This window comes from Saccostrea cucullata, unplaced genomic scaffold, assembly GCF_032062105.1.
Source record: "Saccostrea cucullata isolate Sc308-1 unplaced genomic scaffold, CSIRO_AGI_Scuc_v1 ctg43, whole genome shotgun sequence".
NCBI classification, from domain to species: Eukaryota; Metazoa; Mollusca; class Bivalvia; order Ostreida; family Ostreidae; genus Saccostrea; species Saccostrea cuccullata.
In genome coordinates this window covers 374,735-387,441 of record NW_026934231.1, presented here as the reverse complement: position 1 = coordinate 387,441, position 12,707 = coordinate 374,735, and the positions used below count along the sequence as shown (strand labels likewise).

The 12,707-nt window shown below is 33.6% G+C and overlaps 1 protein-coding gene across 1 annotated transcript; it reads left to right on the top strand.

The window, feature by feature from the left end:
• Positions 1–7,382: 7,382 nt before the first annotated feature.
• On the top strand, positions 7,383–9,359 carry LOC134240312 (uncharacterized). The gene is made up of 2 exons (XM_062722416.1): positions 7,383–7,655; positions 8,272–9,359. Exons 1-2 carry the CDS (start codon positions 7,556–7,558, stop codon positions 9,255–9,257), a joined length of 1,086 nt encoding a protein of 361 aa, XP_062578400.1. The 5' UTR covers positions 7,383–7,555; the 3' UTR covers positions 9,258–9,359.
• Positions 9,360–12,707: the final 3,348 nt, after the last annotated feature.

Genomic DNA, 12,707 nt, shown 5'->3' with positions numbered 1-12,707 from the left:
AGATAGATTGAAGGAAATGAAATACTACATGTAGAACAAAAAGGACGAATTCCCATGTTAGAAAGATCCAAGACAGTGTGAAATTTCGGAGAGATAAAAAGAAAACAGTTAACACCTTTTTAATCCCACACTTCCTAAAGAGAGTTCGGGTGTATTGTTTTTATTCAGGTCTGCCTGTCACACTTTCTTCAACCTCATGTTATTCTGACATTTTAAATCGTAGTTTACCTTTGCATGATTGGTAGAACACAAACGTATGCAAAAAAATATTTTTGGCAATATTCATCTTATCTTTAGGAATGTAATTGGTGGCGTCTTGTGCAGTAAGGTTTCGAAATTTCCATTTTTCAACTTGGGGGCAATTAGGGATTTAAAAAAAAAACAACAAATCTTTGAATTTTCTATTCCAAGTTATATCCACAGCCCCCTTTCCAAGGAGGAAATTCTTCAAAATCATACGTCAGTTTTAATTTTTTTTTTAATATTCCTAACAACCAGAAGGAATTTGAATTACCATATCTACATGTATATTGGATTTCGGAACTTCATACAAACAAAGATACAAAAAGCAGGTTCCAGTAAATGTTCTACCAAGCCTCTTTCATTGTTCATTTCCAAATAGAAAAAAATTAAAAATCATTCTGACTGTACACACAAGTACTCTGATGTTAAGTTTCTGATTGACTTTCTGATTGACAATACATGTATCTACATTTATACCAGGTCTTCCAAGAACCAATTTGACCCCGTTATCAGCAGACTTATTTTGTTTTCATATGAAGCAAAATTTATCAAATGCTTTGCAAAAGAAGAAAAATATCCTACTTGCTGTGGCCTTCAATGTCGACGACGTACATGTATTATCACTTTACAATAGTAATTTCGATCCACATGCCGACACGATATATCCCGGTTAGCTTGAAATAAAGAGATACCACTGAGTCTGACACATCTGTTTCATACTGTAAAATTACACATTTTTATCGGGTTGAATTTTTGAGGTTGAACGGAAAATTATTGCCAATTTATTGGTAAATGGAGATATGATTTCGTGGGTGGAGAATATTAAGTAGTAATGCATACGAAATGATAATGCATACGAGATGATTCGTGGGTCTCTCCATACTTCGAAAACATCAAAAATAAAACCCCCATGAAAATTAGTTATTTGCAGTAATTAGATATTTCACTAGAAAAGAACGTTAAAGGTAACCAACAACAAAGCTTAATGATTTATATTATGACTCTAACTTTTCGATGGTCAACTTCTCTTGCTTGGGCAGCAATATACCACAGGAGTTCGCGTACTAGTATCTATAAATTTTGCCGAAATTTTCAGTAAATAGAAGACGTATTTTTTTAGAATACTGAAAATTTCGGTAAAATTGATAGACCCGCGAATTCCTGTGCGATATACATGTCTGTACTCTTTTCACCTGCATTCGGGGTTTATATCTCTCAGTTGATTCGATACACAAGAGCATGTTCTACGTATGAACAATTTTTATAACAAAGTTAATTATTGACAAAGAAGAAGATGAAACAAGAATATCAACAATCTCGTTTAAAGTCGTAATTTCGTAAGTCAATAAAATGACCTTGTCAGCAAATACACTTTATCACAATAAAGTCAAATGCTGACCTATGTTTTTCACACTAATTGTCAGTCCATGATTTACACACTAAATGTTCGATAGATTTTTCTTCATTTCCTGATCATGACAAGCAGCACACAAGGGCTATGATCGGTAGGCAGGGGATGCTCACTTTTTCATGGCACCCAATCCCACCTCTGATATTTAAGAAGTCTGTGCTTGCATTGTTTGAATGACTTTTGAGCTTGAATATTGTTTGTTATTTCCATATATTTCTTTTTTCGCAGTAGTCTTATACTTGTATTTTGGGAAATCGATCGGAGTGCCCTGTAGGTGAACAATACCTTTTTAAAAATGTTTTTCACCCAGGGGATGGAGGTCAAAAAAAAACCTGGTTCTCGTTTTCCTTTAAGAGTTTTCGCAGGAGCTCATTCACATTTTCGAGTGAACTAGTAGAGTGTCCTCTACACGTGCAATAGGGATTCACAATATCAATTTTAATCCGTTGACGTCAAATAGAACGTGTACGTCAATATTACGCGTACACGTTGTTACGTCACTGGTAACTAAACCTCTCTAATATCAATTTTGATCCTGGGAGCGTTTGATGGGGGTGTCAACATGACGACATTTTTCTTCAAAAAAAAAATTTTTTTTAATGCAGAAACCCTCTTATCTTTTCTTATCTTTTGAAATATGTGCGGTATTACTGTCTTATGAAAGCTTCTTGTTAACAAAAGCAGCTGTAGCAAGGCATTCGTTTGTCAGAATACACTTTTTTCATAAGACTTGGTTCAGTGCTGCCTAGATTAAGGCTCTATTTAAAATCTTAAATCCTATAAAAGTTATTTTCAATCGAATGTATGTGCAAGCGTATGTGTATCAGCAATACTTTAGATAATCATGAATATGCATTGAGACTTATTTGCAGGTCTATGAAAAGACAAACCATTGCTTTTCACAAAAGAAAAATAAGAGATCGTAGATCTATGTTTAGTAAAATTTATGTGAAAACAGTGAAAATATCAATGTAATTAAAAATACCAGTAACTAAAAACCATGTCCTTAAGCTTAATTATAAGGCGGTGAGTACACATAAACATATATAGAACAAGAAAGAACTCCTTAAATCATATATATCAGTTCTAAATGTTGTGATATCAATTTAGGGACATACGAGTACGATAAAACACTTTTTAAGGACAGACGAGACGTTCCTTAATAATAGATAAATTTTTCTAAGAGTTTGTCATTGAAGTATTGCTACTTAAACATGTTTACTCACAAAAAATTGAGGTACCTTACCAGGCATTTCTGCAAGATACCATGGGTAGTTTTTCTTATATAATCCTTTGGGGAAGAAAAATAATTTTCCAATTTCATATGTAAAGGTGTTCGGATTTTTAAAAGAGGTTTAAAAACTGGTTTAGAATCAAAATGTTACTAAAATTTTGAATATTTTTCATACATTACGAAGATATACAAAACAGATTTTGAGGAACGTCTCGTCTGACCTTAAATCACAAAAATAACATTCGTGTCTATAGAAGTAAAATGAATACTAGTAAGTTTAACCACGTAACTTTATATCATTTTTTATATCATTTAAACTTTCACGATAATATTTCAATAGTGATTTTTTTGTGATGTCTGCTATGGTGTGTAAAACTTTTTGTATACTTTATGTATTTCCTACTGGAATTCGTACGTACCAGTTACAAGAGAGTCAGAGGGTGCTAAGGAGATAGTTTATGCAAAGCGCGATAACTGTGAACTCCAGCAAGATCAAACGATCGTTAACATGAGATGAAGTAACCTGAACATTTTTTCTCTCTAGGAACATTTAACAAAGAGGATATTCAAAGGATTGTATTTGTTCTTTTTTTTTTTTTGGTTCTTTGAGCTTTATAGCGTTCGTTCGTTCGTTATCTTCGCATTCCTGTGTAGATTTTAAGAATTTCCTCCTTAATTAAATATCCTTTCTTCGGGAAAACTAGTCCGTCATGAAATTTGTGGAGATAACGAACATTTTTCGACTCAAAAGTCCATTTAACATTACAAAATAGGAGCAGAGCAAACACGGACCTCAAAACATCAGAGGTGGGATCAGGTGTGACAGATGAGTGAAAATCCCTTGCCAACCGATCACAGACGTCGTGTGCACCTTGTCATGATCGGGAAATAACGGGAAAAAATCGTGGACAACTCAGTGTGTAAATAATGGTCTAAGTTCCAATCAGTATGAAAAAAGTCAGTCAGTATTTGACTTAATGATAAATTGTATTTGCTGACAAGACCATTGTATCGACCATAAAACTTCCGAAATTTAAACTTTAGACGAGATTGTAGATGTTCTTGTTTCATCAATTTGTTTGTCAATAACTTACCTCGTTTTAGAAATGGTTCATACGTAGAACATGCTCTTCCATATCAAATCAACTGAGAGATATAAACTCTGCAGGTGACAAAGGTGTATATTGCTGCATAAGTAAGAGAAGTTGACGATTGAAAATTTAAAGTCATCACGTTTAACATAAAGCTTCGTTGTTAACGACTTTTTCTAGTAAAATATCCAAAAATGAAACAGATGTGTCAGACTCTTTGCATCGTTTCAAGCCACGGTCCGGAGTCCACATATAGTTCTCTCTACCAGAATGGGAGAGCATCGTACATTTTGGTCATGGTTTGCCGCGATGGACTCTTTGATATCTTTTATTTCAAACTGGCTGTGATATATCGTATCGACATTAGAATGGGAATAACTATTGTTATTGACAATATGTCGTCGATATATCTAAATGTCGAGTTGAAGGCCACAGCAAGTGTTTTCTTCTTTTCACGTAACAGATTTTGAACAAATTCTGCTTCATATGAATAAAAAAATAGGTCTGCTAATAATGGGGAGCAGTTGGTCCCCGTGGGAATTCCAATAGATTGTTGAAAGACCTGATCTCCAAAAACCACAAAGATATTGTCAATTAGAAACTCGTGCATCTTTTTCAGAGTACAATCAGAATGTTTTTTAACATAGTGATTTTGCAAATGCCCAATTACATAGTAAATAAATTTACGATTTCCATTTTTATTGAAAAACATTTGTTAATGATGTCAGAAAGTTAGGGCTTAAATTTATCGTGAGAAAAATTAAATATAAAGTTGATAAGCCGTTTTTATGTTGCTGATTTTGGTAAAATTTTGTGATTTCAAATGTTTAAAAAGTTCCTTGGAATATTTTAGCATCCACATCTGATTCACACCACTTCTAGAAGATATTGTTGAACAGTATTATTCAGGACCATTTAAAATAAGTGATCTAGGGTCCTGTTTAATACAGGTCACCAGTAATAACGTGTCCAGCAGGACCATAGAGTGAAAAAGAACATGAACACGATGGAGGGTTATGTTTCGGATGCATTTTCTTCAGTAAAACGGTCGGTTTAAAAGCCTTTGATAAATAAATCATAATATACTAGTCGATTTTTTTGGAAGGGATTCATTGAATGTTTTACAATTAGCATTTTTAATTTAATTTTTTAAAAGTAATTTTAATCAATAAATTTGGTATGAAAGGTTCTGACAAAACTTTTCTTAAAAACTGACAAGTGTTATACCTAAAAGGTTTAAAAACTACTTACCAAACAAAACATGCTTTCTTTTATCTGGGAAAGTAAGCACTGTGGTTAAAAAATAAGAGAATCTTCATCAACACAAATAAGTTTTCATAGTAAAATTTTATTTTAATGTCCACCTGATCAATATTCATACTATAGGGCGCAAACAGAATGTGACTGGTCAACAGGGGAAGCTTACTCCTCCTCGGCACCTGATCCCACCTCTGGAATTCTCAGGGGCCCGTGCTTTATGCCCTCCTTAACATATTTGTATTGTTTATAAATTTTGTTTTAGATCGATCCCTTTTCGTCTTCTCAACCTTAATCATTTATCTAATGCTAATATCAAAGTATTTGATTTATTTACATTCGTTTATGAATTTTAAAAAGTACAAATATTACAAATATGTATGTTGTAAAGTTTAAATTTGTCTAAGTAGACTCTCCTGTCTTGTATCATGTTGTAAATTTTGTATTTACCTCCCCCTAGTAAATTCAAAATTTGCAACATGATACAAGACAGGGATATAGATTAGAACATCTCTAATTTCAGAGTTATTCCTATACCCCTGTGTATAATTCAATTTTTTCCTCCTTTTTCTTTTATTAATAATTCCTTAGTACATTGTTTTAATAATTATACAATAATGGTCATCTTTTGTCATTCTTTACAATTAATTTCTATACATTTATTTTGATATTATTTTTGAGGGCATTAATATACAGGCAATGTCTGAGATCTAATCCATTGAAAGTAATCCTTTTTATAAAAATATTCATTGGATTAAATTTTAATACAAGTAGTTCACCGGGTCCGTGAGGAATTATGTAGAGTGATAAGTAAGGAAATATTTAATATTTATTCTAGTTATGTGATCTTATTAGAAGCTTATCAAATTCATTTATTTAAGACTTTCAGTCATGTCAATAATAAGTGGTACGTGAGGTACAGTATAAAAAGTTAAATGTTTGTTGCAATATCATAAATGAGAGACATATATACACATGCAATTCAACTTAACAGTAACTGTTTATACAGGGCTATAGATATGCTGGCCCCTTTTTGTATGTTTTTTCGCCCTTTAATACTTGCAAAAAATGTTACCCCATTTAAATTCGCTCACAACCATTTGTTTTTAAAGAGATAATATCTATTTCATTTTGAATCTGCACCGTTTTAAATCCGTCAACTTACAATGAGGCTGAAAGGCGCGAATTCAAAACTGAGCCGAAAATTTCCCTGTATTATACCTTTCCAGTAGCATTATGATTCTGATATAATTGATATTTTCTCGGCCCAAGGGGGAGAGGGCTTGAAATTTTTGAGAAATGAAAAAATGTTTCGCCAAAATATTAATTAAAGCCAGTACTAAATTTGTTTAATATATAAAAAGAAATTTGCAGTAATTTCCTGAAGTTATTTGATACGTTTTATTTTTCATTTACTATTTATCTTTATTTTTATCATTTTTATTTATGTATGTATGTATTGCTTTGCTTTAATTCTTAAATTGTTTTCCAGAAATATTTTAACATACCCTATTATAACTAAAAAATTGACAAATAATAGTTTTCAAAGTCACGGGAAATGAAAATCAGTTCGTTAAAAGCGTCAATTCGTCATATTAAGCGTGTTCTCTATAACCGTGTTATATATTAATATTTGTCAAATCTTCAAAAATCATATTCTTATAAATGTAAATATTCCTTTCATATGGCAAAATATTCCAGATAATATCCTGAAATGGTAAATGTCAATAAAAGGAATGGAAATAAATTTATTAATGTGTTGGGGAAAATATACCGTTTAGATTTTTTTTAAAATTCAATCCTCATTCAATGAAGAATTACTGGCGAACTCATGAGACATTTACTTTATTTTACTAAGCTTGTTTCGGAATGGGAATTCCTCGCGTTGATGCTTGGAGATTAAAAGGATTTTTTTAATGCCTAGGTTGGAATTGTCCAATTAATTTTGGGGAAATCAAATCAATTCTAGTTTATATAAAGGTCTCACAGAAGATCGTTTAATGTACAGAATTCCCCCGAACACTTAAAATAATCATTTACTAAAAGCACACTGTACGATATACGGTTTTAAAATTTTTATTTCTTAAAATAAATCCTTCAGCACATCTCCTTCCACTTATACATGTACTCCCTCCCCCAATGGTGACCTAGATTTCGGCCAGCGGTTGATGACCCTTCGCTTTTCCTGTCGACATTGTGGACTATTTACCTTCGATTCCCCCTTTCGTTTACATTTGACCAGACGGCTTTATATAATGACCCATCACGTGATGTCTGAAATATCGGTACGTCCGCATACGGATAAACTGACCGGTGCCAATGGACAGGGGGTATCTAACTGACAAAATTTCGAGATTTTTAGCACGGCATTTAGTATCCTCATCGCTGATCATGTCACTGCATCACTGGACTGAGATCGGTAAGTTCACAAAGTTCTATCGCTCTATTCTCTGGTGGTCAATCTGCCCTTGTTATTTGTCGTCATTGTTTCTTGTGCTGAGAAGAAAACGTGAATGCAACACCTTGTGTGACACAAACAGTGTTATTACGTGGGCCCTGGCTATTTTTTACGGTGACGTTAATAGACCAGTGTGATTAAGAATTGTGATGTAATTTTCTTGAGGCTATACGACTAACAGGTCTTTTCTTTTCTCGGGTGTTACAGATTGTAGAATTGATTAGACAAAACACAAACAAACATGTAAACATATACGGAGAAAAAAATTAATATATCTTTACATATTTGCTTCTTGTTCTCTTAAATTATTTTCAAAGAAATTAAAGTTTTTTTTTTCCTAAATTAAAAAATATACGGAGTCATTTCAAAAACTTTCCATTCAAAATTTGATTTGAAAAGTTAAGCTAAAAAGCACCAGAAAAACCAGTTTCCAAGGTTACCGTATATGCTGGTCATAAACATGCAAACTCTGGCTGACAGGTGCGTGGACACAAAAGAATATTTTCTAAAGCTATTTTTTTTTTTTACAGCTTCTCTAATATTCACTCTAATTAACTCTTTTTTCTCTACTTTGCAGCGTATAACACTGTTTTCTGGGCCGTGGTCCTGTGGTCGTCTACAGATCTCCTTGGATTAGTGATCTACTCGGCGTACATTATTCTGTCCTTGTCCATAGTTCTAGTGATCATACTTATCATCTTCAACAAGTCTGACAATACCATCAGTGAATACATTTTTCTGGCATTTTGGGGAATATTCTCTTATTTTACGAACTGTTCAATACGGATACCTACATCAGAGGACGTTTTGTACGATTCTCAGATATTTTCCCCGGAGGCGGGTTCTTTGAGGTATTTTGCAATAGCGTTGCTTCTGGCAAGGACAGGAGAAAATGAACAATTTGCCGTGTGGTCTATATCTGTCACATGTACATCACTCCTACTCAATTACCTTTGTCTACAGAGACATGCTTCAGATTTTGAAGGAAATTCAAACGAGCCAAGTGCAGGCACGTTTTCAAGAATACTATCCTTTTTCCTATTGTTAATAATACTTTCTACCTCTTACTTGCATAGCAATTCCGTATCGTCATTTGCAATAACTTTATTGTTGACATTTTTTCGAATCCAATATGTAATTAAAACAGTTGAAGGAAAACTGAAAGAAAAAGACGGTGAATTGTTGAGTAGATCTGAAATATATTACTGCTTATTGTCCGTGTTATATATTGGTGCTTATGCATTTTTTATCAAAACCTCTAAACATAATCTGTTTTCAGTGCCAATGATTTTTCTGTCCATAGAAACATTATATTATATCTACATAATTTTTGAAAATATTTGGATTTTACGAGGACATAAGCAGAACTTTTGGAGGAATACTACGTCTATTCCTAAAAACCGGAAAGGAGAACAGTGCCCTGTCTGCCTGGCTGAAATTTGGTCCGGTAGGATGACGTCATGTAGTCACGTGTTTCATTCTTCCTGTCTTGTTCGCTGTTTACGTCAATCTTCTATGTGTCCTATGTGTAGAAGTGTGATTACTGATAATAAACTTACCTGAAAGCATTTCGTGCCAAAGTTGTCAACATCCGAGTGCCATCTTACGCTGCTGCCATGTTTAATATTATTGTTGATTGTTTTATGTTCTAATTAAAATATGTTCTTATAATCTTCTTTAATTATTATTATGCCTTCCATGGCCAGATTTCAAACAACCAAAATATATTTGTTTTATAAATTAACATTACCTGTCAATCTGTATTTGAAACATATGGAAATAACGAACAATATTCAAGATCAAAAGTTCATAAAAACAAAACAAAATCGGAGCAGAGCTAACACGGACCTCCAAAACATCAGAGGTGGGATCAGGTGCCATGGAGGAGTGAGCATCCTCTGCCGAACGGTCACACTCGCCGTGTGTGCACTTTGTCATGATCGGGAAATAACGGGAAAATCTGTCGTCAATTCAGTGTATACTAGTAAATAATGGACTAACAATAAGTATGAAAAACGTTGATCAGTCAGCATTTGACTCAATAATAAATTGTATTTGCTGACAAGGTCATTGTATCGACCATAAAACTTACGACATGACGACTTTAAACGAGTCTACTAATATTCTTGTTTAGTCAACATGTTTGTCAATAATTTACCTATTTTAGAAATTGCTCATACGTAGAGTGTGCTCTTGCGTATCAAATCAACTGAGATACAACTCCGTATACATGCAGGCGATGAAGGTATATTGCTGCATAAGTGAGGGAAGTTGATTGTAAAATTAAAGTTATCACGTTTATCACGGAGCTTGGTTGTCAGATTACAATTAACGTCTTTTTCAAGTAAAATATCCAAATATGAAACTGATGTGTGAAACTCTGTGTTATCTTTTATCTCAAGCTCACCAGGATATATCGTATCGACATAAGAATGGAAATTACCATTGTTAATTGACAATATATCTAAATGTCGAGTTGAAGGCCACCGCAAGTGTTTTCTTCTTGTCATGTAAAAGGTAAAAAATTTTGAACAAATTCTGCTTCATATGAATACAAAAATAATTAATTAATAAGTAACCCTTAAACTTTTTACACTAAAGGTAGTACTCTTAATTACGATTAATTAATTGAAAAGATTTACTTGTATTTTCTAAATTCATCATCGATATTGTTCACTAATACTCCATGTTTTTAAACATTTTTTTTTCTAGAATACATGTAATCATGACATATGATAAATCAGGTTGACATGGGGGTGCACATACTCGAACATGTTTCTGGAGGACAATTTTAATTGATGTTCTTTTCATTATTTTGCGTAAATTGATTTTAAATCATATTATAATTTGCAGCTAACTGTAAAGTTTCACATTACGTCACGATCTAGTTGACAGCTGCGCTCAAGGTAAATTGTACACGCCTTGATGAATCTTTTCATTATATTTCCGTGTCAGTGTTGATAATTTGAGTTGACCAATCACGTGAATTGTTTACGCTGGATGCATTTGAAGAAAAAGATCGTGACGTAACGTGAAACTTTACAGTTAACTGCAAACTATAATAGGTACAAGCGTTTATAATATATTTTTAATCTTAAATTAACATCTTTATTAAATATTTTTCAGCCTTTTTTTATTTTTAAACTCTAACCGGTGCCTTGTACAATTTAATTCACATCAAATGGTCTTCATCGGTCAGGAATTTTAATTTAAAAATATGCGTGCTTTTGCGTCTATTTTTTTTTACATTTGTCTTTTTGCCATTTTGTACATGTACAGACGAAATGATAGAGCACGAAGTGGGCATTATATTTGAAAACAAGAGGCCCAGGGGCCACATCCCTCACCTGAGCAAATCAGCTGGGAAAAAGCACACTTAAAAGTTTCCTGAGGGGGGGGGGGGGGGGGACTTGAATTTTAATACTCTTTGAGAATGCCTTCATATTAATACAGGATATGACTTTGCTGTTCTTGAAAAAAAAGATTTTTTAAAAAACATTTTTTTCTTATATATTACTTTGTAATAATTTGAATCTGATTCCCCATTGTTTCCCTCACTGCCCCCAAAGGGCCATTATTTGAACAAATTTGAATCTTCAATACATGTCGTGAGGATGCTTACATGTCAATATGACTAAACATGGCTTTTCTGTTATTGAATTTTTTCCTTTTATTTTTCTATGTAAAACTTTGATCCACCATTGTGACCCCACCCTACCCTCGGGGGTTATGATTTGTACAAATTTAATTCTACACTGCCTGAAAATGCTTCCATATAAATACTAGTATCACTAATCATGGCTTTGCTATTCTTGAGATGATTTTTTAAATTATATTTTACTGTACAACTTGGATCCCCAATTGTGGCCCCACCCTATTCCTGGGGGGTTATGATTTGAACAAACTAGAATCTACACTACCTGAGGATGATTCCATATAAATATCACTAATCATGGCTTTGATGTACTTGAGAAGAAGATTTTAAAAGATTTCCCTATCTAGTCCTATGTAAAACTTTGATCAGCCATTATGGTCCCACCCTGCTACCGGGGGTCATGATTTGAACAAATTTGAATCTACGTTACCTGAGGATGATTTCATATGAGTTTCATCTTTCCTGTCTCAATGGTTCTTGAGAAGAAGATGTTTAAAGATTTTTCTTATGTATTCCAATGTAAAACTTTGATCGGCCATTGTGGCCCCACCCTACCCCCGGGGGTCATGATTTGAGCAAACTTGAATCTACACTACCTCAGGATACTTCTACACGAGTTTCATCTTTCTTGGCCCCTAGTCGTTTTGGAAAAGAAGATTTTTAAAGATTTTTCCTATATATACCTATGTAAAACTTTGATCGGCCATTATGGTCCCATCCTAACCCCGGGGGTTATGATTTGAACAAACTTGAATCTACACTACCTGAGGATGATTCCACATGAGTTTCATCTTTCCTGGCAAAGTGGTTCTGGAGAAGAAGATTTTTAAAGATTTTTCCTATATAAACCTATGTAAAAATTTGATCGGTCATTGTGGCCCAACCCTACCCCCGGGGGTCATGATTTGAACAAACTTGAATCTACACTACCAGAGGATGATTCCACACGAGTTTCATTTTCTCTGGCCTAGTGGTTCTTTAGAAGAAGATTTTTTAAAAATGCCATTTATTTTTCACTAATTCATAACTATCTCCCCTTTGAAGAGGGCCAGGCCCTTCATTTGGAGAAACTTGAATCCCCTTTATCTAAGGATACTTTGTGGCAAGTTTGGTTGAAATTGGTCCAGTGGTTCTTGAGGAGAAGATGAAAATGTGAAATTTTTACGACGACGACAACGACAGACAACGGACAAATTTTGATCAGAAAAGCTCAGTTGAGCCTTCGGCTCAGGTGAGCTAAAAATGCATGTCAACATATATTTTAGACGTACAAATTTCAATGTACTATCAGGATGAAATTGGTCATCGTATATTTGGATGTTTGTTTTTTTTTTTCAGGTTAAACAGGGTTAGGACCA

Coding starts and splice junctions, on each gene's coding strand:
- LOC134240312 (XM_062722416.1), top strand. CDS start 7,556: ATGGACAGGGGGTATCTAACTGACAAAATTTCGAGATTTTTAGCACGG. Junction 7,656..8,271: donor GCATCACTGGACTGAGATCG/GTAAGTTCACAA, acceptor TCTACTTTGCAG/CGTATAACACTGTTTTCTGG.